We start from the raw sequence: 27,791 nt of genomic DNA, 5'->3' as shown, positions 1-27,791 counted from the left end.
GTGGGACGATACGATCGTGGGAATTTGAATAGATTAAGAATAAATATTTGTTACACATGTAAAATGATCTGAAACAGGCACCGTTTCATCAGCCATACCGTTCGGGTGGAGTGATTGGATTTGTCTACTACCTCAGTAGAAAGTGTGTTCACGTGTACTGTAGCACTATTCAAACTGTGGCGCTCTAGTCTACACAAGGAGCTATGTGCATGCTGGAAGTCTATCCTAGCGCTAGTTAACTTTAACTTAACAGACTCCAAACCCATCCTAACAGGTGGTCTAATCACCTGTGTCCCGGCCTGCTCTAAAGTTACCTCTCATGAGTGGCTCAAACAGTAATCTATATTCCTAGAAAGAGTGAAGGCGCCTTCACGGTTAGGCCTTCCTTCCTCAGCAGGTCAGGGCGGCCCCGGAAGGAGGACCAGTTATCTATAAAATATAGTCCCTGCTTTTTACAGAAACCAGCCATCCATCGATTAAGGGAGACTAATCTACTAAACCTCTCATCAGTGCCTCTCCCAGGCAGGGGGCCAGAGACAAATACTCGATGCCGACTATCTTTCTGGCGAGATCACAAGTCCTCGCTATGTTTTTCTTTGTGATCTCTGATTGTCTCATCCTAACATTATTGGCGCCGACGTGTTTCACTATGTCCGAGTAGCTAGTGTTGTTGGAACTACGCTGTTGACTAGGCCTATTGTGAGTCAGCTCCCTAAGATTAGCTTCTATGTCGGGTGCTCTGCCCCCAGGATTACACATTACCGTGGCTGGATTTTTAAGCGTAATATTTCGGGTAATGGAGTCACCTATGACCAAATGCGAGGGCCAGCAGACCGAGATGACTTTGGACGGCTATGCGTCTTACCTGGCTCATCGCAATTAGCAAGCCGCTTGGGGCTAATGCTAACTGGGCTAGCGGGCTACAGTCCGCGTCTGTGTCCGTCACATCTACTGTTATCACACTATTCTGCTCTAGCTGGCGGACACGTCCCTCTAGCAGGCACAACCTCTCTAAGAGAAGGGTGCAATTGGTGCACGAAGCCGTACAAAACCTCATGATCCGCAGCCATACTTTGTGTCCGAAGATCGACGGTAGACAAATGGCCACAAAGCCTCCGCTCTCTCACTCCCTCTGAAGAAGCAGGAAATGCAGAAATTAGAGTAGGAAAATGAAATTTTGGAGAATTTGGTTGAATTTCAAATTTGAAAATTTGGAATTTTTGGTAAGTGGGAAGTTGTGGAATAGGTAGGCAAAAGATGAACAGTTGAAAATTGGAATGGGTTGAATCGGTTGAAAAATGTAGAAATTAGAGTAGAAAAATGAAATTTTGGAGAATTTGGTTGAATTTCAAATTTGAAAATTTGGAAATTTTGGTAAGTTGAAAGTTGTGGAATACGTAGGCAAAAGATGAACAGTTGAAAGTTGGAACGGGTTGAATCGTTGAAAAATGTAGAAGTTAGAGCAAATGTTCAATCCCCATAGAGAATGAATAATAATTTAAAACAAAAATTGAGGGAAAAAATTTTGAACAAAACGAAATATACGGGTTCAGACGAAATATACGTGTTCAGGAGGTTCACTTTGGGGGTTAAAATGTTGAAACGGGTTGAATCGGATGAAAATTGTAAAAGTCAGAACAAATTTAGTTATTTAGGGCACTTGTTAAGTTCACTTCCAGTTTATTTGGGGCACATCCGGTTAAATTTAGGGCACTTCCGGTTTATTTTAGGTCACTTATGGTTTGAAAAGGTCACTTCCGGTTCATTTGGGTCATTTCCAGTTTGATATGGGGCACTTCCGGATTGCATTAGGTAACTTCCGATTTAATTTACGCCAGTTTAGCTGAGGTCACTTCCGGTTTATTGGGTCACTTCCGGTTTTAAAAGGTCACTTCCGTTTTTTTTGGGGTCACTTCTGGTTTGATTTGGGGCGCTTCCGGTTCATTCTGGGTACGTTGGGGGCACTTCAGGGTCAATACAAGATGGCCGTCACACTGGAAGTGGGGGTCAAGGGTTGAAATGTGTAAGCATAGTTGAAGTGGGGGTGAAGGGGGTGAATAAAGGACCAAGATTCGATCACGGGAGGATGAAGATGACGAAGGGCCCCACGTACTACCAGCATCATTAGCAGCTTTGTTTGTAAGTGACACGGAGGACGAAGAGTTTGAAGGATTTAATGATTCGGATTCGGATTTTACGCACAACCGGTCCTATTCTATGGAGCTCTCTTCCACCTCCGTGGCTGGAAGGGCCACCTCCGGGGATGCAAGTCCACGCCCCCACACGCTTGGAAGTCCACGCCGGTGCTTGGGGCCGTGTGGCGGTGAACAATTTATGTTATAGTTTTTTGATATATTTTATTTCGTGTAACAATTTGTATATGTTATCATTGCAGTTCAGTAGTTGTTGGCTCTATGAACTCTTGTTTGAATAAAGAGCCGTTTGCCAAACCCACGTCTTTCCTTGTACTTTGTTAATGCTACAATATAGTTATATACTAGATCTGTGGAATAACGACGAGGCTGACGTCAGGGCACACGCGCGGCATTGTTGACAAAAGATGAGGAATTTGATCGATGGATTTAATGATTTGGAGTAACACATGGTTTGATAGTATTATTGCTTATATATTAGTTATTTGATATATAATTTATACATCGATATATGGGCCTGTGGAATATTTTGAAGTGCAAGCGCCGTCAGCTGTCCGCACCCGGCCGGCATTGTTGACATAAAGGACGATCGATGGATTTAATGATTTGGAGTGACACAGATGGTTTGATAACATTATTGCTTATATAATAGTTATTTGATATATAATTTATATATCGTTAAATGGGCCTGTGGAATATTTTGAAGTGCAACCGCCGTCAGCGTTATGTTGACATAAAGGACGGTCGATGGATTTAATGAATTGGAGTGACACAGATCAATGTGTTTATATGCAGTAGTTATTTGAATAACTGAATGTTACGTCAGGCCCATTCTCAGCTCTTCGTTTGTGTTTATGTCACGTTAGCATACCTATTGTTTAGCCTGTTGTTACTCGTTCATGTCTGTTATTGGTGTTTGATTTTGTCGAATAAATTTCCCCCAAAATGCGACTTATACTCCGGTGCGACTTATATATGTTTTTTTCATGTTAATGTGCATTTTATGGCTAATGCGACCTAAATTCCGGAGCGACTTTTAGTCAGAAAAATACGTTCATAAAGGACAGGAATAACAATAGTGTGAAGGTCTTCACCTTCACTCTAATAATGAAGGACAGGAATAAAAATAGTGTGAAGGTCTTCATCTTCACACTAATAAAGTAGAATATTATATGTCTGAAGGCCATCACCTTCACACAATAATAAAGTGAATGGTGTAGAATAACATGTGTGAAGGCCATCGCCTTCACACAATATTAAAGTCAATGGTGTAGAATATTATAAGCGTGAAGGCCTTCGCCTTCACACTAATTATGCCAGAAACAAACTCCCTGCTGGCATCCCCTCTGAATAGCTGAATGGAATGACTGAGAAGACTGGCAGTCTGTGCTTCTCTTTTTAAGCTACTGCCCCTGCGACCCGATCCTGAATAAGTGTAAGAAAATCAAAGGATGGATGATTTACATATTTAAATTGTGTTTAATTTCTTTCTTCACAGGATAATAAAAAGCTGTGGCCAAATAAGACTCGGAATGGTGAGTGGAACTTTTTCATCTTCCCGATATTTATAGTTCATGAGAATCTTTAAAATAAATATTCTTCATTTCTACTTTTAGATCATATGTTAGATTGTGGAATTTCTTCACAGTTGTTCACAAATTTGAATCTTCACTTTTTTTAATATTAGGTGTTACGTTGGCATTTGTTCTGAAACAAAACTGATATTTTCACATAATTGGTGTTGTTATCCTCTTATCAAGTCTGAAAAGTGAAAAATCTAAAAGGAAATAGAAAATGGGTAATTTCTACTTGCACTTAAAGTAGAGCTGCAGAGACTTTTTGTCGGTCATGGTCTGTTACATTCCCGTATGTCTCCAAATTTTTTTGAACCATTCAACAATTTTGTTCAATATTTGTAGAGGGTGCAACTACCGTATTTTCCGGACTATAAGCTGCTTCGGAGTACAAGTCGCACCGGCCATAACATGTATAATAAAGAAGAAAAAGACATACAGTAATCCCTCATTTATTGCGGATAATTGGTTCCAAGACCATCCGCGGTATGTGAAAATCCGCTAAGTAGTGTCACCCTTTTTTTTAAACATACATACATTGTTGTGTGAGACACATGTACGTATATGTACCTAAAGTATACATACTATCATGTTTTTAGAACTCTTTTATAATTACAACAACTTTTTTATAACAAGGTACAAGTGTACATACTGTAAATATGCTTTTAGAACTCATTATTATGACAATTTTTTATAACAAGGTACAATACTGTAAATATGTTTTTAGAACTTATTATTATAACAACTTTTTTTATAAAAAGGTACAAGTGTATATACTGCAATTGTGTGGACACTCCCTGCCTTCTGCTGGCGTGTGAGCAACTTTCGTGCCATAATTCCTCAATTTAGAACAGACCTGGGCAAAATACGGCCCGCGGGCCATATCCAGCCCTTTGTGTGTCCCTGTCTGGCCCGCATGAGGCCAATCCTAAATTATATTTGATTACAACTTAATTTAAGAAAAAAAAAAATCTGTGTCATGCAATACAACTGTTTTGCTTTTTGAAAGGCGTCGTACTTCCGTGTAGCGTACGTGTATGTGAGCTGTGCGTGAAGGTGAACAGTGCGAAGTAATGCTGCCCTCAAAATGTGTGCTGACGCGAAGAAAAGAAAAGTTGGCAAGGAGTGCCGTGTTTTCAACAAGACATGGACTGCCAAGTATTTCTTTACAGAAATAAAAGGTAAAGTCGTGTGCCTGATTTGTGGTACACAGGTCGCTGTGTTTAAAGAATATAATTTGAGTCGTCACTACACGACCAAGCATGAGAAAAAATACATCTGTCTGATAAACAGCGCGCAACAGAGGCTGATGCATTGCTAGCAAAACTGCAAGCCCAACAAGGACTTTTTATCAAACTTCACACCCAGAGATGCAGTGGCTTTGTCATTTGAGGAAAAGTTAAAGAAGTTAAGAATAAATTGTACTGATTAATGATTGTTTTTTTATTTGACCTATACACCACAATTTTATGTAGCTTAATATAAATATAAACAGAATAATTGTATTCTTCTAATTACCAGTACCAGCTAGGTGTGGCCCTCTGACACAACTCAGGTTTTTCATGTGGCCCCTTGTAAAAATTAATTGCCCACCCCTGATTTAGGTTTATTTTGAATTTGTGAATTTTTTTGGGGGAAAAAAATCTGCGATGTACTGAAGCCGCGATAATTGAACCGCGATGTAGCGAGGGATTACTGTATATAAGTCATACTGACGTATAAGTCGCATTGTTAGGGGAAATTTATTTTATAAAGTCCAACACCAAGAACAGACATGTCTTCTTGAAAGTCAGTTTAAAATAAAAATAGAATAGAGGCAACAACAGGCTGAATAATTGTAGAGTATGCTAACGTTACATGACTCATAAACAACGAACTGAGAACGTGCCTGACGTAACATATTAAGTGTTATTCGGATAACTATGGCATAAATAACATGCTAACAAGTTTACCAAACTATCCGTGTCACTCCATACCACTAAGTCCAATAAAATCTTCATCCTCTGTCATTTTTAAACAACTCCGCTAACTCCGGAAGTAGAAAATACAGCGCATCCTCTTCTACGTGCCTTACGTCAGATTCAACGTCAGGTGCAATTCCAATTATTCCACAGGCCTAGAGCAACCTCTTGTGGTTTAGTGTGAAAATAACGTGAAATGATATAATAATGTGTTCAGAATTTCACATATAAGTCGCTCCTCAGTACAAGTCACACCCCCAGCCAAACTATGAAAAAATTGCAATTTATAATCTGGAAAGTACAGTAATCAAGTTTTTGCAATAAACCCATTACGTAATGATGAATTTACCAGGTGGAATGTGTGCACCAAGTTTCATATGTTTTCAAGAACGTGAAGACCATCAAAATCCATTCATTTTCTCGGTTGCGGGCGTGTCTCAGGGTGGTAGGCGGCATACACCCAGAACTGGTCGCCATCAACAACCAACCATACACAGTCACACCGGCGCACAAGTTGGAGAAGTTGATTGGCCTATGTGCACTATGGGTGTCTTTGGAATTTGGGAGGAAACCCACAGGGAGAGCATGCAAACTCCACACAGGAAGGCTGGAGGTGGAATCAAACCCGGCACCTCAGAACTGTGAGCCAAACAATAGTTTTTAATGATGTATCACATGACTGGGAAGATAGCCACAAGGTGGCGCAAATTTCCCAGCAAAGACTACAAAGCTGTTGTCTCGCATCCAGTATGCTGGACCACTAAAGGGATTGTGGGTGACTTGCACCACCTTGTGGCTACATGCCCGGTCATGTGATGCACTTTAAAAACATTCCTAGAGATTTGAATAAAGTCAAACATTTTATGATACAATCATATCTGTTAGCTCAATGAGCCAGACAGTCGCACAAAATAGGCATTTTAAGGAGTATTATATACTTTTCAAGTGTTTTACAGGTTGTTATTATTAAGCAAGTAATTCCTCACTGTGTCATCAGTGGTGATTGTTTTGTGTTGTCTCGTTTAAATTTATAATCATAATGTGTGTCTTGTCTCGTAGATGCGACATCTTTTTTTAGTAATTGACTGCTCTAGAAGTATGGAGGATCAAGACTTAAAACCAAACCGCCTCACTGCAACTCTAAAGGTTAGTGGTTATGAGTTCTTCACACATTTCTGCAGTGACTCAAATGACTCAGTTAAATGAATGTCATTCCTCTTGCTTCAGCTGATGGAAGCTTTTATTGAAGAATATTTTGACCAGAATCCCATAAGCCAGGTGAGTGATAATAATGACAGCTCTATTATAGTCAATTCCATGTGTCAGTCACTGCACAACTATGGCAACTGTTGCTTGCAAGATGGTACTGTGAGGAGATGCAGCTTTTTTTTTTTTTTTTTTTTTTAATGTGCACAAATGCTTATGGTAATTCGTTCTGTATGTGTTTTGCATATGGCTGTTGGGCAAATGTCTTTCTAACTTTTTCCCTTGTACTTTTGGTTTTTGCGCAACCGTGTTAAAAGGATTCGTTGCACAGATCCTCCGTTTGGGATATATTGCACTTAGGATGCCAGATATACATCCTCTGCATGACAATGTAATGGTTAATCATTTAGAAATGATAGTCAGTGAGGCACTGCTCTTCAAGCCAGGATGCAGTTGGACATCCCACCTGGATGCAGCAGCCATTCATATCGCTGCAGGGCAGATGCAACGGCCAATCATATTGCAGTGGGGCTTGTCCTGCAACTAAAGTTGCCTTCCTCCTATGCTCATATGTACAGTAGTGTTTGGAATAATAGTAGTGATATGTGACTAAAAAGATTATTCCAGGGTTTGAGTTCATTTTTATGCTTACATGGAAAACAAGGTACCAGTAGATTCTCCCAAATCCAATATTCATATGCACATTCATTCGTTTGTTTGTTCGTCTGTTTTTTCGTTCATTCATTCATAAATTCATAATAGGTACTGGTATTGACCCCAAAAACGAACAATTATTATGTTCAAATTGCTGTTTTTGTTTTAGCAATCTGTGAATCACCGAAGTATTATTTAGGTGTGTCAACTCAGTTTTTAATGACTTCTTCTCGGGCTGCACAATATTGGAAAAATATGCGATATGGGTGTTGGATTTTGTGATATCAATATTATTGCCCATAAAGAAATTAAACTTTTACCATCTGTTGAAATATATTGTCTTTAGTGCTGTCAGACAATTACAGATATCTAATTTATTACAGGATTTTAATTAATTTACCAAATTATTCGTATTTCAATCTCATGACTGATAAAGATCCCAAAATAAAGATTTTGAATTCTAGGACATTACAAAATTTTAGCGCTTGACTAATATACAAAGAAGAGAAGATTTGAATGCCACATTTTTATTGGTGAAGTGTGCTTGATGAATGAAATTCAAAAGAAAAAAGGTCAAGCACATCAGCTAACTAATTAGGCCAGGTGCATTTTTCAAAAAACACTGAAATAAAAGCTGACTCGATACCGCAATTCAAAATTCTGTGAAGGAATGGGCAGTACAGCCAAATGCAGAGCGACGCAGACTTTATTGCGGGAAAGGAAGGGAGCAGTGGCGCGCTGGAGCGGCGATCGGACGGGAGGGTTGTTGTCACAGGAGAGTGGCTGGATGACGGACGAGGCGGAGTAGCGTTCAGCTGCGCTCCTCCGCGGGACGGCCTGGCTGTGGGCTGGGACACAAGTAAGATGATCGACCGTGCAAACGGGCGATTGAGGCAGACGGAACAAGGAACGTGCCAAATAGGCAAGGAGAGTCAGATGTACGAGGACCGGTGAGCGAACTAGTGGCGTCACGAGACAGACTGACAGGGAGTAACCGGATGACAGGGTTTAAATAGAGGGGCTAACAGGTAACAGGTGTGGGTGATTCAACTGATACTGGAGACGTGGCTAAGTGACAGGCCCGATGACAGCGCCGGACACAGGCCAGGGCCAACGGGCACGCCGCACTTCGCTCCTGGTGGGTGAACAAGGGCGGTTGGTACCCGAAGACGCAGTGGAAGGGCGAAAGACCCATGGCTGAGCTGGAGAGTGCGCTGTTTGCATACTCCACCCAGGGAAGTTGTTTGGCTCACCTGTGCTGATCTCTGGAAGCCATGCACCAGAGGGACTTGCCCAGCTCCTGATTCAAGCGCTCCGCTTGCCCGTTAGACTGCGGGTGAAAGCCAGAGGAAAGGCTGGCCGTGGCGCAGAGGAGTCGACAGAACTCCACCCAGAAGGCGAAGGCGAATTGCGGACCGCGGTTCGACACAACGTCCTGTGGGAGACCGTGATGTCGAAACACCTCCCGCTGCAAAATTGACGCAGGGGAGCTTAGGCAAGGGAATACAATGTGCCATCTTGCTAAAATGGTCCACGACTGTGAGGACTACTGTGTTCCCTTCTGAGGACAGGAGACCCGTGACAAAGTCGACAGACAAATGGGACCAGCGACGTTGGGGAACTGGCAAGGGTTGAAGCAGCCCAGCCGGCAGACGGTTGGATGATTTAAAGCGGTTGCAGACGGGGCAGGCCTGGGCGTAATCGCGGGTGTCCTTCTTCCAGGTGGGCCACCAAAAACGTTGAGCCACCACGTACTTCGTGGGGGAAGCCCGGGATGACAGGCGAGATGGGAGTCGTGCACCCACTGGAGGACGGATGCCCAAAGGTTTTCAAGGACAAACAGGAGACCCTCGGGCAGTTGCTGGGGCCGGGTTGGTCACGTGAGGCTCTCTTCACCTGGCGCTCAATGTCCCATGAAAGGGTAGCGACCCGAACTGAGCTCGGGAGGATCGTGGGAGCCGGCCCCCGCTCCTCCTCCCCTCCAGGAAATACTCGTGACAGAGCGTCCGCTTTCTCGTTGCAGGAAGCCGGTCTGTAAGAGAGCAAGAAATTAAACCGATCGAAAAAGAGAGACCACCGAGGTTGCCTTGCATTCAGTCTTTTAGCTGTTTTCAAATACTCCAAGTTTTGGTGGTTCGTCCAGACGATGAACTGGTGGCGCCTTCCAGCCAATGTCTCCGTTCCTCCAGGCCCAGCTTAACTGTGAGGAGTTCTCGATTGCCGATGTCGTGATTTCGTTCAGCAGACAACAGGTGGCGAGAGAAGAAGGCGCACGGGTGGAGTCGACTGTCCTGGCTGCTTGCTGCCTGGCTGTACAATGTTCACTTGTACGGTGGGGCGGGGCTGGTAAGGGCGGTGAGAGGAGCAGCCACCGTACTGTAACCGCAAATGAAGCAGCGATAAAAGTTTGCAAAACCCAAAAATTGTTGCAGCCGCTTGCACGCCCCGGGGACAGGCCATGACGTGACCGCCCTCACCTATCCGGGATCCATTTCGATGGACCCCTCCCGTACCACGTACCCAAGGAACTTGACCGACGGGGCGTGGAACTCGCATTTCTCTGCCTTCACAAACTGTGAATTTTCAAGAAGACTTCACTGTGATTACCAGAAAGGAGTAACCGGTTCAGTGATGGAGGTCACTTTGCCGATCAGCCGACCATCAATGGCACGGGCCGGAATGTAGGTACTTAGAGGCAGGAACTTGATACACCACTGATGGGCCAGACCGATGTCCATGAGGTTGCCCTCCGCCCCGGAGGCCACCAGGGCTGCCACGTTCTGGTCGCCTGCCGCAAGATGGGCACACGCCTGCAGCGTGAATGCACTGGGAATGGGGGAGCTGGTGCCGGTCGAGCTCACGCAAATTCACCCGACACGGTGGGGGCTCTGGCCCTTTAACGAACACTTTTCTGCCCGATGTCCTTCCCCTCTGCAATACAGACACAAGCCTTGTGTGAGGTGTCGAACGCACTCCTCAGCGGGAAGGAGAGCTTGCCGCAGCTCCCTGTTCAGTCGGCGGATCTTGGACAGGTGGGAGAGGGTGGCTGTGCGAGTCCCGCTGTGATCTCCATTCACGATCGCGCCACCGGTTTCGGATCTGTCGATTCACTCAGGCTGCCAGGTCCATCGCATCCTCCAAGGTCCGCGGACGCTCATAGGACACCATTTTGTCCTTAATATAGTCGGCGAGCCCGTGGAAGAAGGTGCTCACCAGCGCCGGGGTGTTCCACTTGCTGCTGCCAGCCAACGTCTGGAACTTCAGGGCGTACTCCGCTACCGATCGGCTGTCCTGACGTAGAGTGACCAGTTCTTCGGCGGCCACTCAAAAAATGGCACTGTCCACTTTGGATAGTGCTTTTTCTAATTGTATTCTTTTTAATATATGAAAAGTTTTGACATGGTGTAATTTTTGACAACAAAGTACAACGCTTCTAGTCCCAGTACCCGTATGAAGCCTACTGACCAATATTTGTGTTTTATTATTTGCAGGTGGGAATTATATTTACAAAGAATAAGAGAGCCGAAAAGCTCACTGACCTATCAGGTAAGGCCAGGATGACAATGACAAGCTTGTGTGCAAAGAATTGTAATAAGGTGTAATATTTTCATTTCAGGGTTGAAAATAAAAAAAAAAAAAAAACATAAAACAACACAAAACCTATTTTCAGGACTATAAGTCACTCCGGAGTACAAGTCACATCAGCCATAAAATGCATAATAAAGAAGAAAAAAATATTTAAGTCGCACTGGAGTACAAGTCGCATGTTTGGAGGAACTTTATTTGACAAAATACAACACCCAGAACAGACATGAATAGGCAACAACAGGCGAAACCAGGGGTGGGCAAACTTTTTGACTTACAGGCCGAATTGGGTTCTAAATTTTGATAGGGGGGCCAAACCAGGATATAATAAACTATATATATCAAATAACTATAATATAAATAACAAGTTTATCGAACCATCCGTGTCACTCCAAATCATTAAATCCATTGAAATCTTTGTCCTCTCTGTCACTTATAAACAACTCCGCTGACTCCAGACGTCAGTGGATGGATTCAGTTTCCTCACCAATTGCAGTTCCAATTGTTCCACAGTCCTAGAGCGTGTCCCTCCAAATCATTAAATCCATCGAAATCTTCATCCTTAGTGTAAACAACGCTGCTTCTGCATGTGGCGCTGACGTTGGACTCGTCGTCAGTTACAGTTCAAATTATTCCACAGGCCTGTAAAAATATATATAAACTATACATCAAATAACTATAACATAAATAACAAGTTTTTCTAACCATCCGTGTTACTCCAAATCATTAAATCCATCGAAATCTTTGTCCTCTGTCACTTATAAATAACTCTGCTGACTCCAGAAGTCGTTGGATGGATTCAGATTCCTCATCAATTGCAGTTCCAATTATTCCACAGGCCTAGAGCGCCCTCATGCCGTTCCGTGTGAAAATTACGTGAAGTGATCTACTACGAAGTTAGTAATGTGTTAATGATCAAATAATAATAATGTGTTAATAATTTCACATACAAGTTGATCCCGAGTATAAGTCGCACCCCCGGCTAAACTATGAAAAAAAACTGCGACTTATAGTCCAGAAAATACGGTAAAATAAAAAATATTTTTCATTATGAATTTCAAATGTACAACAAAACTTGATTTAATTTTATATTTCCTCATTCATGAAGTTTTAAATAGTGAAAGACCCCATTCTTAACTGGCAAAAAAGTAACTGCTGACTTACTATATTGTGAGGTGTCCTCCAGGTTATGCTATACAGTGGAGCCTCGGTTTTCGAAAGTCCCGGTTCTTGAACAAATCGGCATTCAAACAAAAAATTCGAGATTTCTTTGCTTCGGATGTTGGACGAAATTCGGTTGTCGAAGTCAAGTCAAGTCAAGTCAAGTTTATTTGTATAGCCCTAAATCACAAACAGTCTCAAAGGGCTTCACATAGCCAAAAATTGACAATTATTCTCAAAGCATCCCCTGATCATAAGCTCCCAAAAGGGCAAGGAAAAACTCAAAAAACCCCTGCCAGGGGAAAATGAGAAACCTTGAGAAGGGACCACAGATGGAAGGATCCCCCTTTCAGGATCACCAGGTTATAATGGATGCAGAGAGTGCAAAAGTAATACATAATATGAAAATCAATGAAAAAATGGATGTCGGAGGTGCCCTCGGTTGTCCTGGCCGTGTCTTCAAGGGGGTTGAGCTGCAGTTCCTTCATCTTGAATTGGTCCCCGAGAATCCAGCTAGCCGCGATCAGCTTTTGAGCCACCTAACCCCCTCCCCAGCCGGGGAGGGGGTGGGCAGAGAGAACAAAACAAACTCCGGCCAAATCGGCCATCACAAGTTAGTTAAAGGCCATCTCATAGAAATGTGTCTTTAAACGTGTCTTAAATGTTTCTACTGAGGTAGTAGTTCTAATATCCATTGGTAGGGCATTCCAAAGCTCTGGAGCCCGAATAGAGAATGCTCTAGACCCTGCAGACATTTTCTTGGCCCTAGGTATAACTAAAAGACTAGCGTTTTGCGAACGAAGGTTACGAGACGGAACATAAGGAACGACTAGGTCGACGAGATATGAAGGCGCTAAGCCATGCAGTGATTTATAGGTTAGTAGAAGAACCTTGAAGTCACATCTTAAATGGACCGGGAGCCAATGTAATTTGGCTAATATTGGGGTAATGTGATCAAATTTTCTTGACCGTGAGAGCATCCTCGCAGCGGCATTTTGCACTAACTGTAGACTTTTGATACTGGACTTAGGAAGACCAGAGAATAATACATTACAGTAGTCCAGGCGCGACGTAACGAACGCATGTATAATGGTTTCCGCATCCCCGGTCGAGAGGATAGGACGAATCTTAGCAATATTACGAAGGTGAAAAAACGCAATCCTGGTTATATTCTTAATGTGTTTTTGAAAGGAGAGCGTTTGGTCAAATATTACCCCGAGATTAGTTACCGTATCACTCTGAGTGATAGTCCGGTTATCTATAGTTATAGTGGTTTCCTTAAATAAGTGTTGATAACGAGTAGGACCAATTATCAACATCTCAGTTTTATCTGGGTTAAGACGAAGGAAGTTGAGAGACATCCATTGCTTGATCTCCGCAAGGCACGCCTCGAGATTACAACAGTCCCGTGGATCTGTCATCGATAACGGCATATATAATTGGGTGTCATCCGCGTAGCATTGAAAGCTAATATTATATTTACGTATTATGTCCCCAAGCGGAATCATATAAATATTAAATAAAATCGGTCCGAGTACCGATCCCTGTGGAACACCACACGTAACATTATAAAGCTCAGAGGACGTATTACCATGGACCACTCGGTGCGTCCTGCCTGATAGATAGGAATTGAACCAGCTGAGTGCTGACCCTGAGATACCAACACAACTTTTAAGACGCCCTAATAAAATATCAAAGTCTACAGTGTCAAAGGCAGCACTAAGATCGAGTAGTAACAATACAGACGACGTATTTGAATCCATAGCTATGAGGAGATCATTAGTCACTTTAGCAAGTGCTGTCTCTGTAGAATGATTAGCTCTAAAACCAGACTGAAAGGAGTCATATCGATTATTAGCGACCATGTAATCAATAAGCTGCTGCGCTACTACTTTTTCGAGAAGTTTTGCTATGAATGGGAGGTTTGAAACTGGCCTATAATTACTGAGACAGTCCGGGTCAAGATTTGCTCGCTTAAGTAGTGGTTTAATAATAGCGGTTTTAAAGGCTATTGGCACTATCCCAGAGGAAACAGACAGATTGATTATATTTAAGACGGACGGTCCTAAAATTGGAAATAATTCTTTAAGTAGTTTGGCTGGAAGCGGGTCGAGTAAACATGTTGTTTGTTTAGCCGTACTAACCAATTTTGTAAGCATTTCAAGGGACACGCTTTCAAAATTTGAGAGGGTTATTGCATGATCCCCAGCGCTAGTAACCGGCGGAGCGATTGGCATGGTATTCTTGATCTCGTCCCTAATGGACTCAATCTTTTGAGCAAAAAATTTCATAAACTCGTCAGCTGAGTGGAAGGAGCTATCAGGGGTCGGCTGGCGCAGAGTTAGCTTTGCCACTGTATCAAATAGGTATTTAGGATTGTTTTTATTAAGATTAATGACTTGCGAAAAATAACGAGTTTTTGCTAAAATTAGCGCATCTTTATATTTCAGGAGGCTGTCCTTCCATGCCTGATGGAAAACCTCAAGTTTGGTTAAACGCCATCTGCGCTCATGCTTTCTACATAATTGTTTAAACGTACGTGTTTCATCTGTGAACCACGGAGTTGGCCATCTACGGCGAGTTTTCAGACGTAGCGGTGCCACAGAGTCGATGGCTTTTAATAATGTCGCATTGAATTCATTTGTAAGATTATCGATAGAGCCGCTGTATGCGGGAAACATGGCGGTTGCCGGCGACAGTAACTCAGACAGCGCAGTTGCAGTCATGGAGTTAAGATTACGACTGCTATAATGCCGATTGCTCTCTTGTCTTTGACAAGGAACTAAAATTTCAAATTTTATTAAGAAATGATCAGACAGAACAGTAGTGTATGGCAGTACTGCTATATTTGAGGTTGCTAGTCCCCGGGATAATACCAGATCTAAGGTATTTCCATTCTTATGCGTTGCTGCTTGTACAGCTTGCGTAAAACCACACGTATCGATTAAAGTTTGAAATGCCGAAGTCAGTGGTTCTGACGGTGAATTCATGTGGATGTTGAAATCACCCATGATAACTATATTATCTGCATTTGTCACTAGATCAGCCACAAATTCTGAAAATTCATCCAGGAAGCCAGAGTAAGCCCCGGGTGGGCGGTAAATAACAACAAGATAGAATGACGGTAACGCAGTGGATCGCACAATGAGAACTTCAAATGTTTTAAATACGTGAATTGAGCGAGGCCTAAATCTAAGCTCAGAATTTGAGATGAGGGCGACACCCCCACCCTTTTTTCGAGGACGTGCCACATGCGAGCTCACAAAATTTGGAGGCGAGGCCTCGTTAAGTGGCAGCAATTCATTAGGTTTTAACCAGGTCTCGCAAAGACCAAAAACGTTTAGATTATGTTCCGTGATAAGGTCATTAACGAGAACTGCTTTCGTATGAAGTGATCTAATATTCATAAAACCGAATTTAAGTGTAATCGGTTGATCAGGGTGCGTATCTATCGAAAGATTGTCGAACCTTGCGAGATGAGCCGAGAGGACCTCCATGACAACTGACTCCGTTCGTTATTACATTCTCATTACCCTGAGGATTGCATCAACTCTAATCATGCCTCCAAAAGAAGTAAGTGGGAGCAGTAAAGCCATCCTAAAACACAAACACGCTCCTAAAGCAATGCGACAGTGAGCGCCCAGCGCGCTACGGTTGCGCGGTCGGACCAAATTAAACTCCCTGCGTACTGAGGTCCACTTAAATTTTGGAAAGTCCATTAGGGCTTCAAAAATATTTTCTAAATATTAGCGACCGCTAAATAATCACAATAATGCGACCACCGCAGTGAAGTTGCCCGGCCGGCCGCGCACTACGTTGCGTGTTTGGTGGTGCGCTGCAGTTGCGCGATCGGACAAAATTAAGCTCCCTGCACACTGAGGTCCACTTAAATATTGGAAAGTACATCAGGACTTTAAAAATATTTTCCAAATTTCAGCGACGGCTCTGTCACAATAATGCGACCAGCGCGGTGCAGTTGTGCGGTGGGCGACACGCTACGGTTGCACGTTCGGCAGTGCGCTGCAGTTGCACGATTGGACAAAAATGCGCAAATGAAAAAAATGCTTAAAAAAGCGTTTTTTTTTTGCTTGGAACAGATTCATTATTTTTCCATTATTTGTAATGGGAAAACATGATTCGGAATTCGAACGATTCACTTCTCGAACCGCCTTCTGGAACGGATTGTGGTCGAAAACCGAGGTTCCACTGTACTTGAATAAAGTATCTTGATAGCGTTATTGAAATGGTACCATGGGATGTAACACATCACTAAAAAGCTGTGGAATTATAGTTCACAGTTTTATGACTCAACATTATTTTTATCTCTTTTATTACATCAAACAATTAATATAAAGATATAAATACATTTGCTAAAATAAAAGTTTCGAAAATTTTAGAAAAACCGAAGAGAAAATATTGGATTCTTTTTTTTTAACATTAATACATTTGTTTGTTTATTTTTTAAGCCTTCAGGCAATATAAAATCTCAGTGACTAGTTAACATTTAACATCTAGTTAACATCCCAACCATGAATACTGGGACAACTTGAAGAATAGGGGATGGAAGCCCGGTGATTTATGTACTTTACATAACATAGGTGACCAGATCGACCATTGATTGGAATAAAGTAAATAACCATGTGATTTCACCCTCATCCTCATTCTTGATACATGTCAGTTTTCCTAGAATGTTGGAAAAACCCACTTTGTTTGGATATTTTTTTATATTATTATTTTTTATATTATATTATGTATTTAAACAGCTCAATGGACCCTGGATTGCACAAAACATTTTTGAATGCCCCCATCTCTTGCAAAAAAAACAAAAACAAAGTAGTGAGTGACTGCCACGCTGAAACAAGCGACTCGATGAGGAGAACTGTGCTTTTCTATGAATGCATGAAAAATAAGGATAATCAAGCGCTTTCACAAGAGAGAAAGTGGCCAGGGTCTCTGAAGGACAATGTTCCATAGCATGAAAATACTGAATACCAAAGACAGGTGCACATTTTCTATGATACTGGATTTTATTTCATGTGTCGTCACAACAAGTTTGCCCTTGAAGAGCTCACCCCTAAGTAACATAATTCATTTGATTTTTAAGTAGTTGGACTAAGACACATTTAGCAAAAGTACAATGAATAACCCAATCGAGTTGATGTAAAAAAATTTTTATTGTTGACACAAACAGCAAATGGGGCACATCTGGACCCTCCTTTTAATCAATAGTGTGAAAGTGTAAAAAAGTACAGAGACAACAAACAACACGGGCAAAAACAACTCCACAACAGACCCACACGATGCACAATAAACACCAAGCAACAAAAAAGGATGGAAAAGCACCATCAGGCATGTCATCATAAGTATGAAGTAACTTCCACCCCTCACATTCATAAACTTTATTCTGTCAACATATTTTGCTTTGAATTTATATTATAAATTAATCCTTTGATTTAGATGTTTTCTAATTTTTCTCAATACTCGGTTTTTCTCATCAAACAAGTCAAATATAGACCGGATCAAATGGAATAAAAAGAAAACAGAAAGACGAAACAATATACTGGGGTCACCAGAATTACACTGGGATCACCAGAATTACAAAATCAGAAGGATCAAAATAAGTAAACACCGAGTTGGAAAACAGCATCAACAACATGAAAACAATTATTTCCACTCTGGAAAAGTTTGACAAGTTTGCCAGTCTACTTTTTGAAATCTTGGATTAAAAATCAGTTAGATTGCTTCATCTCTTCTGCTTTCTATTGGGGCCCAATGTCCCAAAAGGAATTAACACAAGTACCCAAAGAATCCGTAACTCAACAAACTTCTGTCCTATTGCTATAGTATCTGAAAATAAAAAAGCAGTGCCAATATTTGAGAAGAAATAAACATTATGCTAGGCTAAAGCAAATGTTCCATTTATTCTTCGGGTTAACTGTCCCATTACTTAGAAAAATAAAATGACAAGGTCTCAAGACGAAACAGATTTTGATGGATTATGGCTTGCCATAATTTATGTCTTTGATTGACAAACAGGGAACCCAAAGAAACATATTGCTGTTTTGAAGAAAGAAGTGGACACTGTGTGTGTAGGAGAACCGTCCTTGTACAATTCCCTGAACTTGGCCTTACAAACCCTGAAGTAGGTCGCCCGACTGTGTGTGCATTTGAATGAGCTTTTCTAGTGACGTAATTTACAAGTTAGCTCTTTTGTTTTAATAAATGAAGACACATGCCTGGACACACAAGTCGAGAGATTTTGATCATCCTCAGCAGCCTCACCACATGTGACCCAGCCAACATCTATGAGATGATTCAGGTGATATCATACTGTATCATTTACTCGTTTCTACACTGCAAATTTGCCAGTGTTAAAGGTTCACAACATATGTTGTCGAGGATGCAACAGTCTTGAATGGTTAAAATGCAGTCAGGTGTCACCTGGATTTGACACTCATTATACTATTTGAAATTATACTATATTTCAAATTGAAACCACATCCTTCGGTAAAGATTGAAGTTGACTGATTAGAATCGAGACCATTTCTTTTAGCATGTTCCGCTTTGCTTGCAAGTTGGAATCAAACTTGGCAAAACCTTCAGATGTATTTGATAAAGAAATTGCTTCATTGGTTTCCACTTGATTTTTCCAGTTAATATTTTTTAAAGCAAATTGGCCAATAGTTGAATTTCTTGTGATGTCACGTGCTCACTTGGGCTACAACACCAATTAGGTTCATTCATATGTTTTGGGTGATGCAGGTGAAGGCAGTTGGAGTGATGCGTGCAGCTGACTCCGTTCAGTCTATTGGGTGTCATTTATCAGATGCTTGACAAACACAATGCCTTTTCTCCCAAATGTAACATGTAAATATGATATGCAAAGCCAAGTGTGCTTGAAGGAATTTCATAGCAAGTGTTTGTGTTTTGGAAGACAATCCCTCACCAACCTGTGTGAGTATTGAGTTGCAGAAAAAAACACTCAGGCTTTCTCATTTGATCAGGTAAATGGACTTGCCTTGTTTTGTGTCCATATTTTTCTGTTTTGCTGTGATATAATTTTGAAGATGGCCCGACTGCAAATACCACTCATTATCTGAACAGCCATCACCTAATTAAAGCTTGTCCATGATTAAATGTAAAGGCAACATTTTCACACAGAGAGATGCTACACGATCTAGACCAAGGGGGTATTTCAGAAAGCGGGTTTTTTGAAAAATCTGAGTAAATTAACCCTAAAATGAGGGAAACTCCAAGTTATCCGTTCCAGAAAGAGAGGTAACTGAAACTCTGGGTCAGTTACTGCGGTAACTTACTCTTTGAACATAACTTGCTCGCTGGCAGGTTTACTAAAAGAGACCCAGAGTTTCTACCTGTCTCCTCCCACACAAAGAAAGTGGTTTATCATGGATTGGCCGCTCATTCAAAATCTGATCGACATCGAAGCCGTAATAATTCGAAACGCTTCACATCACGAGAGAATCTTCCGACCCAGATTAGACGTTTTATCATTTCTAGAAGAATATCTTTTTTGAATGCTACTACTTTTGTTTGAACAGTATAATTCATCTCAATAACCTTCTCCGGCCATGGAATAGCTGATGGTGTAGAGCAGGGGTCTCAAAGTCCAGTCCTAGGGGGCCGCATTCCTACATGTTTTCCAAGTTTCCCTTGTTAAACACACCTGATTCAATTATCAAGCTGCTGCAGAACGTGAGGATGAAATGATGATTTGAATCAGGTGTGTTTAACAAGGGAAACTTGGAAAACATGTAGGAATGCGGCCCCCGAGGACTGGACTTTGAGACCCCTGGTGTAGAGGAACACACATCTGTCTTGTGTGCAGGTACCATGAGTTTGATTCCCACATATGACGGTGTGCGAATTATTATTATTATTTATTTAAACCCTTTTCCGGCCATATTGCTCCAACCTCACACACCGTGAACGAGCACTCACTCCAGAGCAAACTTATGCATAGCACTAAGTTTTTTTGCAAACGGCATTTTCTTTAGAATATCAGGGATGCAGAGCATTTTTGTCTGTTGGCCGAGCTGAACTCAATGTTTGTTTTAAAATAGTATTTTATTGATTGTTGGTGTAGGCTAAAGCGTCACATTTTAAATGACTTCAATACCGTATTTTCCGGACTATAAGTCGCTCCGGAGTATAAGTCGCACCAGCCATAAAATGCCCAAAAAAGTGAAAAAAAACATATAAGTTGCTCCGGAGTATAAGTCGCATTTTGGGGGGCAATTTATTCGACAAAATCCCACACCAAAAACAGTCATGAACGAGCAACAACAGGCTAAACGATAGCAACAACAGGCTAAACGATAGGTATGCTAACGTGACAAACACAAACAAAGAGCTGAGAACTGGCCTGACGTAACATTAGTGATTAAGGACAACTATTACATGAATAACATGTTTACAAAACCATCGGTGTCACTCCAATTCATTAAATCCATTGATCGTCCGATACGATAGCAACAGGCTAAACGATAAGTATGCTAACGTGACAAACACAAACCAGGAGCTGAGAACGGGCCTGACGTAACATATAGAGTAATTTAGGACAACTATTACATAAATAACATGTTTATAAAACCATCGGTGTCACTCCAATTCATTAAATCCATTGATCGTTCGATAGATAGCAACAGGCTAAACGATAGGTATGCTAACGTGACAAACACAAACGAAGAGCTGAGAATGGGCCTGACGTAACATATAGAGTTATTAAAGAAAACGATTACATGAATAACACGTTTATAAAATCATCGGTGTCACTCCAATTCATTAAATCCATCGATCACTCTTTGTCAACAATGGGTGCGCGCGGCTGAGGGCGCTTGCACTTCAAAATATTCCACAGGCTCATATAACGATAGATAAACTATATTTCAAATAACTATAATATAAGCAATAATATTATCAAACCATCCGTGCACTTTAAATCCATTAAATCCATCGATCAAATTCCTCGTCCTTTGTCAACATCGCCGCGCGTGCGCCCTGACGTCAGCCTCGTCTTTATTCCATAGATCTAGTATATGACTATATTGTAGCGTTAACAAAGTACAAGGAAAGACATGGGTTTGGTAAACGTCTCTTTATTTAACAAAACAAACTTCCAAGCGTGTGGCGGCGTGGACTTCCAGCCACCGATGTGGAAGAGAGCTCCATGGCATAGGACCGGGCGTGCGTAATGGCCATGTCCGAGCCCCATGCACCGTTCGCTGACGGCCGAGCGCCGGCCCCCGACTCAGGAGAGTAGGACCGAGCGTGCGTAAAAGCCATAATAGTTTTTCAAACCTTCTATGTCACTCCAAATCCTTAATTCCCTCAAACTCTTTGTCTTCTGTGTCACTTAGAAATGATCACCGCTAATGATGCCGGTAGTCCTTACGTGGGTACGTTTGTCCTTTATGTAAACAGACGCCGCGCCGTGCCACTGACGTCACTTGAAATAGTAATCCATTGGTACATCACGGTTCTCCAAACTTTCTTTCTGCTGCTCGATTACTGTTTTCAGCTGCATATTTTACAACTTGAAGTTTGTAACCTGCAAAATATGAGTTTCTTTTTGGTGCCATTTTTCTTAAGCCCACCCAGTTGATGAGTCACGGCCAACGGTGAAATTTAGAGCGCCCTCATCCAGTTTCGTCTAAAAATATATATTTTTTCGGATGTAGTTTTTGTTTTATTTGGTTGTTTTATCAAAGTCAAAGTCTGCTTTATTTTCGATTTTTTTTCATATACCAAGACACACAAAGAGATTGAAATTACGTTCCCACTATCCCTCGGTGAGATAGTACAGCATACAAGTAACAAACCAAGAAGGCACAAACAATGAATAAATAAGAGTGTTGAATAAATGATAAATAAACAAATTATAATAAATAATAATTACAAATATAAGAAAAGCAAAAATGGAGCAAGTGTACATATAGCAGACAGTGGACTTGGATATGGTGCTTTAAAGTGTTAATTGCTTTATTTGATGTTTTCTCTATTTTTTATGTTTTGGATATGTTCAAGATAAAGCTATAAAAGCATGTGAAGTGGTCAACTATACTTGTAAGTAAGTGATGTCTTAATGATCAAGTAAAAATTTGTGAAAAAAAAAACATAAGTCGCTCCTGAGTATAAGTCGCCCCCCCACCCAAACTATGAAAAAAAAACGCGACTTATAGTCCGGAAATTACGGTATATACAAAAGGACCAATTTTGAATTAGAAGGATATAATTTCAACTTTGTGAATAGGGCAAATAAAAAGGGTGGAGGAGTTGCACTGTATATAGACAGTAGGTTAAAGTATAGGATTGTAGAAAGCATGACAACTGTTATTGATGACTTATGTGAATGTATTACTGTTGAAATTGATATGGGTAAAATGAAGAATGTCATTGTTAGCTGTGTTTATAGAGCACCCAACTCTAGTATTGAAAATTTCAAAGAAGTATTTGAGGCCATGGTTTCAAACACCGTGCAGAAGGTAGCCTTTTTATGTGGGGACTATAATATAGACTTCTTAAATCCAAATAAAACACCTGCGATAGAAGATTTTATAGATGCAATGTATAGTAAAGGCTTATATCCTACCATAACCAAACCAAGCAGAATTACCACCCACTCGGCATCAGTAATAGACAATATCCATCCGTCCATCCGTCCATCCATCTTCTTCCGCTTATCCGGGGTCGGGTCGCGGGGGCAGCAGCTTTAGGAGGGACTCTCAGACTTCCCTCTCCCCAGCCACTTCATCCAGCTCATCCCGGGGGATCCCAAGGCGTTCCCAGGCCAGCTGAGAGACATAGTCTCTCCAGTGTCTCCTGGGTCATCCCCGGGGTCTCCTACCGGCGGAACATGCCCAGAACACCTCCCCAGGGAGGCGTCCAGGAGACATCCTGATAAGATGCCCGAGCCACCTCATCTGGCTCCTCTCAACGTGGAGGAGTAGCGACTCTACTCGGAGTCTCTCCCGGATGACCGAGCTTCTCACCCTATCTCTAAGGGAGAGCCCAGACATCCTGCGGAGAAAACTCATTTCGGCCGCTTGTATCCGGGATCTCGTTCTTTTGGGTGACTTCAATGGTCACGTGGGCAATGACAGTGAGACCTGGAAGGGCGTGATTGGGAGGAATGGCCCCCCTGATCTGAACCCGAGCGGTGTTCTATTGTTGGACTTCTGTGCTCGACACGGATTTTCAATAATGAACACCATGTTCAAACATAAGGGTGTCCATGTGTGCACTTGGCACCAGGACACCCTAGGCCGCAGTTCGATGATCGACTTTGTAGTCGTGTCATCGGATTTGCGGCCGCATGTTTTGGACACTCGGGTGAAGAGAGGGGCGGAGCTGTCAACTGATCACCACCTGGTGGTGGGTTGGCTCCGATGGTGGGGGAAGATGCCGGTCCGACCTGGCAGACCCAAACGCTCTGTGAGGGTCTGCTGGGAACGTCTGGCAGAATCTCCTGTCAGGAAGAGCTTCAACTCCCACCTCCGGCAGAGCTTTTCCCACGTCCCGGGGGAGGCGGGGGACATTGAGTCTGAGTGGACCATGTTCCGCGCCTCCATTGTTGAGGCGGCCGACCGGAACTGTGGCCGTAAGGTCGTTGGTGCCTGTCGTGGCGGAAATCCCCGAACCCGCTGGTGGACACCGGCGGTAAGGGATGCCGTCAAGCTGAAGAAGGAGTCCTATCGGGCCGTTTTGGCCTGCGGGACTCCGGAGGCAGCTGACAGGTACCGGATGGCCAAGCGGAACGCGGCTTCGGCGGTTGCTGAGGCAAAAACCCGGGCGTGGGAGGAGTTCGGTGAGGCCATGGAGAATGACTTTCGGACGGCTTCGAGGAAATTCTGGTCCACCATCCGGCGTCTCAGGAGGGGGAAGCAGTGCAACGTCAACACTGTTTACAGTGGGGATGGCATGCTGCTGACCTCGACTCGGGACGTCGTGAGTCGGTGGGGAGAATACTTCGAAGACCTCCTCAATTCCACCTACACGCCTTCCATTGAGGAAGCAAGGCCTGGAGACTCTGAGGCGGATTCTCCAATCTCTGGGGTCGAAGTCACTGAGGTAGTCAAAAAACTCCTCGGTGGCAAGGCCCCGGGGGTGGATGAGATCCGCCCGGAGTTCTTAAAGGCTCTGGATGTTGTGGGGCTGTCATGGCTGACACGCCTCTACAACGTTGCGTGGACATCGGGGACAGTGCCTCTGGATTGGCAGACTGGGGTGGTGGTTCCCCTCTTTAAGAAGGGGGACCGGAGGGTGTGTTCTAATTACAGGGGAATCACACTCCTCAGCCTCCCTGGTAAGGTCTATTCAGGGGTGCTGGAGAGGAGGGTCCGTCGGGAGGTCGAACCTCGGATTCAGGAGGAGCAGTGTGGCTTTGGTCCTGGCCGTGGAACAGTGGACCAGCTCTACTCCCTCGGCAGGATCCTCGAGGGTGCATGGGAGTTCGCCCAACCAGTCCACATGTGTTTTGTGGACTTGGAGAAGGCGTTCGACCGTGTCCCTCGGGAGGTTCTGTGGAGGGTGCTTCGGGAGTACGGGGTGCCGAGCCAACTGATAAGGGCGGTTCGGTCCCTGTATCACCGATGCCAGAGTCTGGTCCGCATTTCCGGCAGTAAGACGGATTCGTTCCCAGTGAGGGTTGGACTCCGCCAAGGCTGCCCTTTGTCACCGATTCTGTTCATAATTTTTATGGACAGAATTTCTAGGCGCAGCCGAGGCGTTGAGGGGGTCCGGTTTGGGGACCTCAGCATCGCGTCTCTGCTTTTTGCAGATGACGTGGTGCTGTTGGCTTCTTCAGGCCGTGATCTCCAGCTCTCGCTGGAACGATTCGCAGCCGAGTGTGAAGCGGTCGGGATGAGGGTCAGCACCTCCAAATCCGAGTCCATGGTCCTCAATCGGAAAAGGGTGGAATGCCCTCTCCGGATCGGGGATGAGATCCTGCCCCAAGTGGAGGAGTTCAAGTATCTTGGAGTCTTGTTCACGAGTGAGGGGAGGATGGAGCGTGAGATCGACAGGCGGATCGGTGCAGCGTCGGCAGTAATGCGGACCCTGTACCGGTCCGTTGTGGTGAAGAGAGAGCTGAGCCAAAAGGCAAAGCTCTCAATTTACCGGTCGATTTACGCTCCTACCCTCACCTATGGTCACGAGCTATGGGTCGTGACCGAAAGAACGAGATCTCGGATACAAGCGGCCGAAATGAGTTTTCTCCGCAGGATGTCCGGGCTCTCCCTTAGAGATAGGGTGAGAAGCTCGGTCATCCGGGAGAGACTCGGAGTAGAGTCGCTACTCCTCCACGTTGAGAGGAGCCAGATGAGGTGGCTCGGGCATCTTATCAGGATGCCTCCTGGACGCCTCCCTGGGGAGGTGTTCCGGGCATGTCCCACCGGTAGGAGACCCCGGGGACGACCCAGGACGCGCTGGAGAGACTATGTCTCTCAGCTGGCCTGGGAACGCCTTGGGATCCCCCGGGATGAGCTGGATGAAGTGGCTGGGGAGAGGGAAGTCTGGGAGTCCCTCCTAAAGCTGCTGCCCCCGCGACCCGACCCCGGATAAGCGGAAGAAGATGGATGGGTGGATGGATGGATAGTAGCTATAGCAGATCCCATAGCACATATCTGAAACCTTTCGCTGAAACTGGGCTCCTTTCCCACAAAAATGAAAATAGCCAAAGTCGTTCCCATCTATAAGGATGGTGAGAAGAATTTTTACACCAACTACAGGCCGGTCTCATTGCTTCCTCAATTTTCCAAAATCTTGGAGAAGATATTTGCTGTTAGATTGGACAGTTTTATTGATAAATGTGAGATATTAATTGATACTCAATATGGTTTTAGGCCAAAGCGATCTGCATCTTTAGCTTTAATTGACTTTGTGGAAGAACTGTCAACAAGCATTGACGACAAGAAGTTTGCCATAGGAGTTTTTGTTGACCTTAAACAGGCCTTTGATACAATTAATCATGACATTTTGCTTCAAAAACTGGAAAGGTATGGGATTAGAGGAATAGGGTTCAGTTGGATAAAAAGCTACTTAGAACAGGCAACAGTTCGTGCAGATGGGAGAGTTAAAAAATCAACGCTTTTAAATATAACCTGCGGTGTTCCACAAGGATCAATATTGGGACCAAAATTATTCATATTATATATTAATTATATAATTAACACCTCTACTATTTTGAAATTCGTCATTTTTGCTGATGACACAAATATCTATTGTGAAGGAGAGAACTTACAGCAACTAATGAAGACTGTCTCTGATGAGCTTGCCAAGCTAAAACTGTGGTTTGACTCAAATTATCTCTTAACATAAAGAAAACCAATTTTAGGATTTTTGGGAAACGAAAAATCCCAGAAGACATAACTATTGAAGTATTGTGTGATAACACCAGATTAGATACTTACTAATACTTATTACTGATTGTAATAGAATAGATATGTCACTTGTTAAAAATATTATTGAAAGTGTGGTGAAACCCCTAACACATATTTGCAACCAATCCCTGACAAATGGTGTTTTTCCGAGTGAAATGAAAACAGCTAAAATTATTCCGATATATAAAGCTGGGGACAAACACATATTCTCAAATTACAGGCCAATATCTTTACTCCCACAATTTTCCAAAATACTAGAAAAAATATTTCATAAAAGGCTTGATGATTTCATCACAAAACAAAATATTCTATGTGACCAACAGTATGGATTTCGGAAAAATAGAACCACCACAATGGCTTTCTTAGATTTCGTAGCTGAAATAACAACAGCTATTGAAAATAAACGATATGCTGTAGGTGTCTTCTTGGATCTTAAGAAAGCTTTTGATACTGTAAATTATAAAATACTGTTAACAAAACTTGAGAGATATGGCATACAAGGTATGCCACTCACTTGGTTAAACAGTTATTTATCAAACAGGAATCAATATGTGCAATTAATGGACTTCAAATCAAAACTAAAGCAGGTAAAGTGTGGGGTTCCTCAGGGCTAAATATTAGGCCCCTTGTTATTTATTTTGTATGTTAATGATATGTGCAAGGTCTCCAGGTTACTCAAGGCCGTAGTTTTTGCAGATGACACGAATCTGCTCTGTAGTGGGGACGACCTGGACCAACTACTGGATACTGTGGGTATTGAAATGGAAAAATTACAGAGTTGGTTTGACACAAATAAACTTACATTGAATTTAAGTAAAACAAGGTATATTATATTTGGAAACCGTCCGACAAACACAGACAAAATTCTTACAATAAATAATATAGATATTCACTCTTTCTAGTGAATGAAGTAAAATTTCTTGGAGTGCTCATAGATAAAAAATTAAGTTGGAAACCACATATAATGTATATCAAACTAAAGATCTCAAAATCACTGGCAGTATTGTATAAAGTAAAAGATCTTATAAACCAAACATCATTATATTCCTTGTACTGCTCCTTCATACTCCCATACATTATGTACTGTGTGGAGGTGTGGGG

At 42.7% G+C, this 27,791-nt stretch overlaps 1 protein-coding gene across 3 annotated transcripts in view; it reads left to right on the top strand.

Moving 5' to 3' along the window:
- The window catches only part of gtf2h2 (general transcription factor IIH, polypeptide 2), a 78,564-nt gene that overhangs the window by 17,717 nt on the left and 33,056 nt on the right, over nucleotides 1-27,791 (top strand). For all 3 annotated transcript variants that reach the window (XM_088374959.1, XM_088374958.1, XM_088374957.1), the window contains exons 4-9: nucleotides 3,652-3,688; nucleotides 6,748-6,834; nucleotides 6,916-6,966; nucleotides 11,040-11,094; nucleotides 18,331-18,436; nucleotides 18,523-18,613. In XM_088374959.1, coding sequence (XP_088231085.1) covers nucleotides 3,652-3,688; nucleotides 6,748-6,834; nucleotides 6,916-6,966; nucleotides 11,040-11,094; nucleotides 18,331-18,436; nucleotides 18,523-18,613 — 427 coding nt within the window. The remainder of the gene's footprint in view (nucleotides 1-3,651; nucleotides 3,689-6,747; nucleotides 6,835-6,915; nucleotides 6,967-11,039; nucleotides 11,095-18,330; nucleotides 18,437-18,522; nucleotides 18,614-27,791) is intronic.

Source organism: Syngnathus floridae, chromosome 5 (assembly GCF_059516105.1).
Source record: "Syngnathus floridae isolate MCC-2025c chromosome 5, RoL_Sflo_1.0, whole genome shotgun sequence".
Classification (NCBI taxonomy): Eukaryota; Metazoa; Chordata; class Actinopteri; order Syngnathiformes; family Syngnathidae; genus Syngnathus; species Syngnathus floridae.
This window is presented reverse-complemented; position numbering and strand designations above follow the sequence as displayed.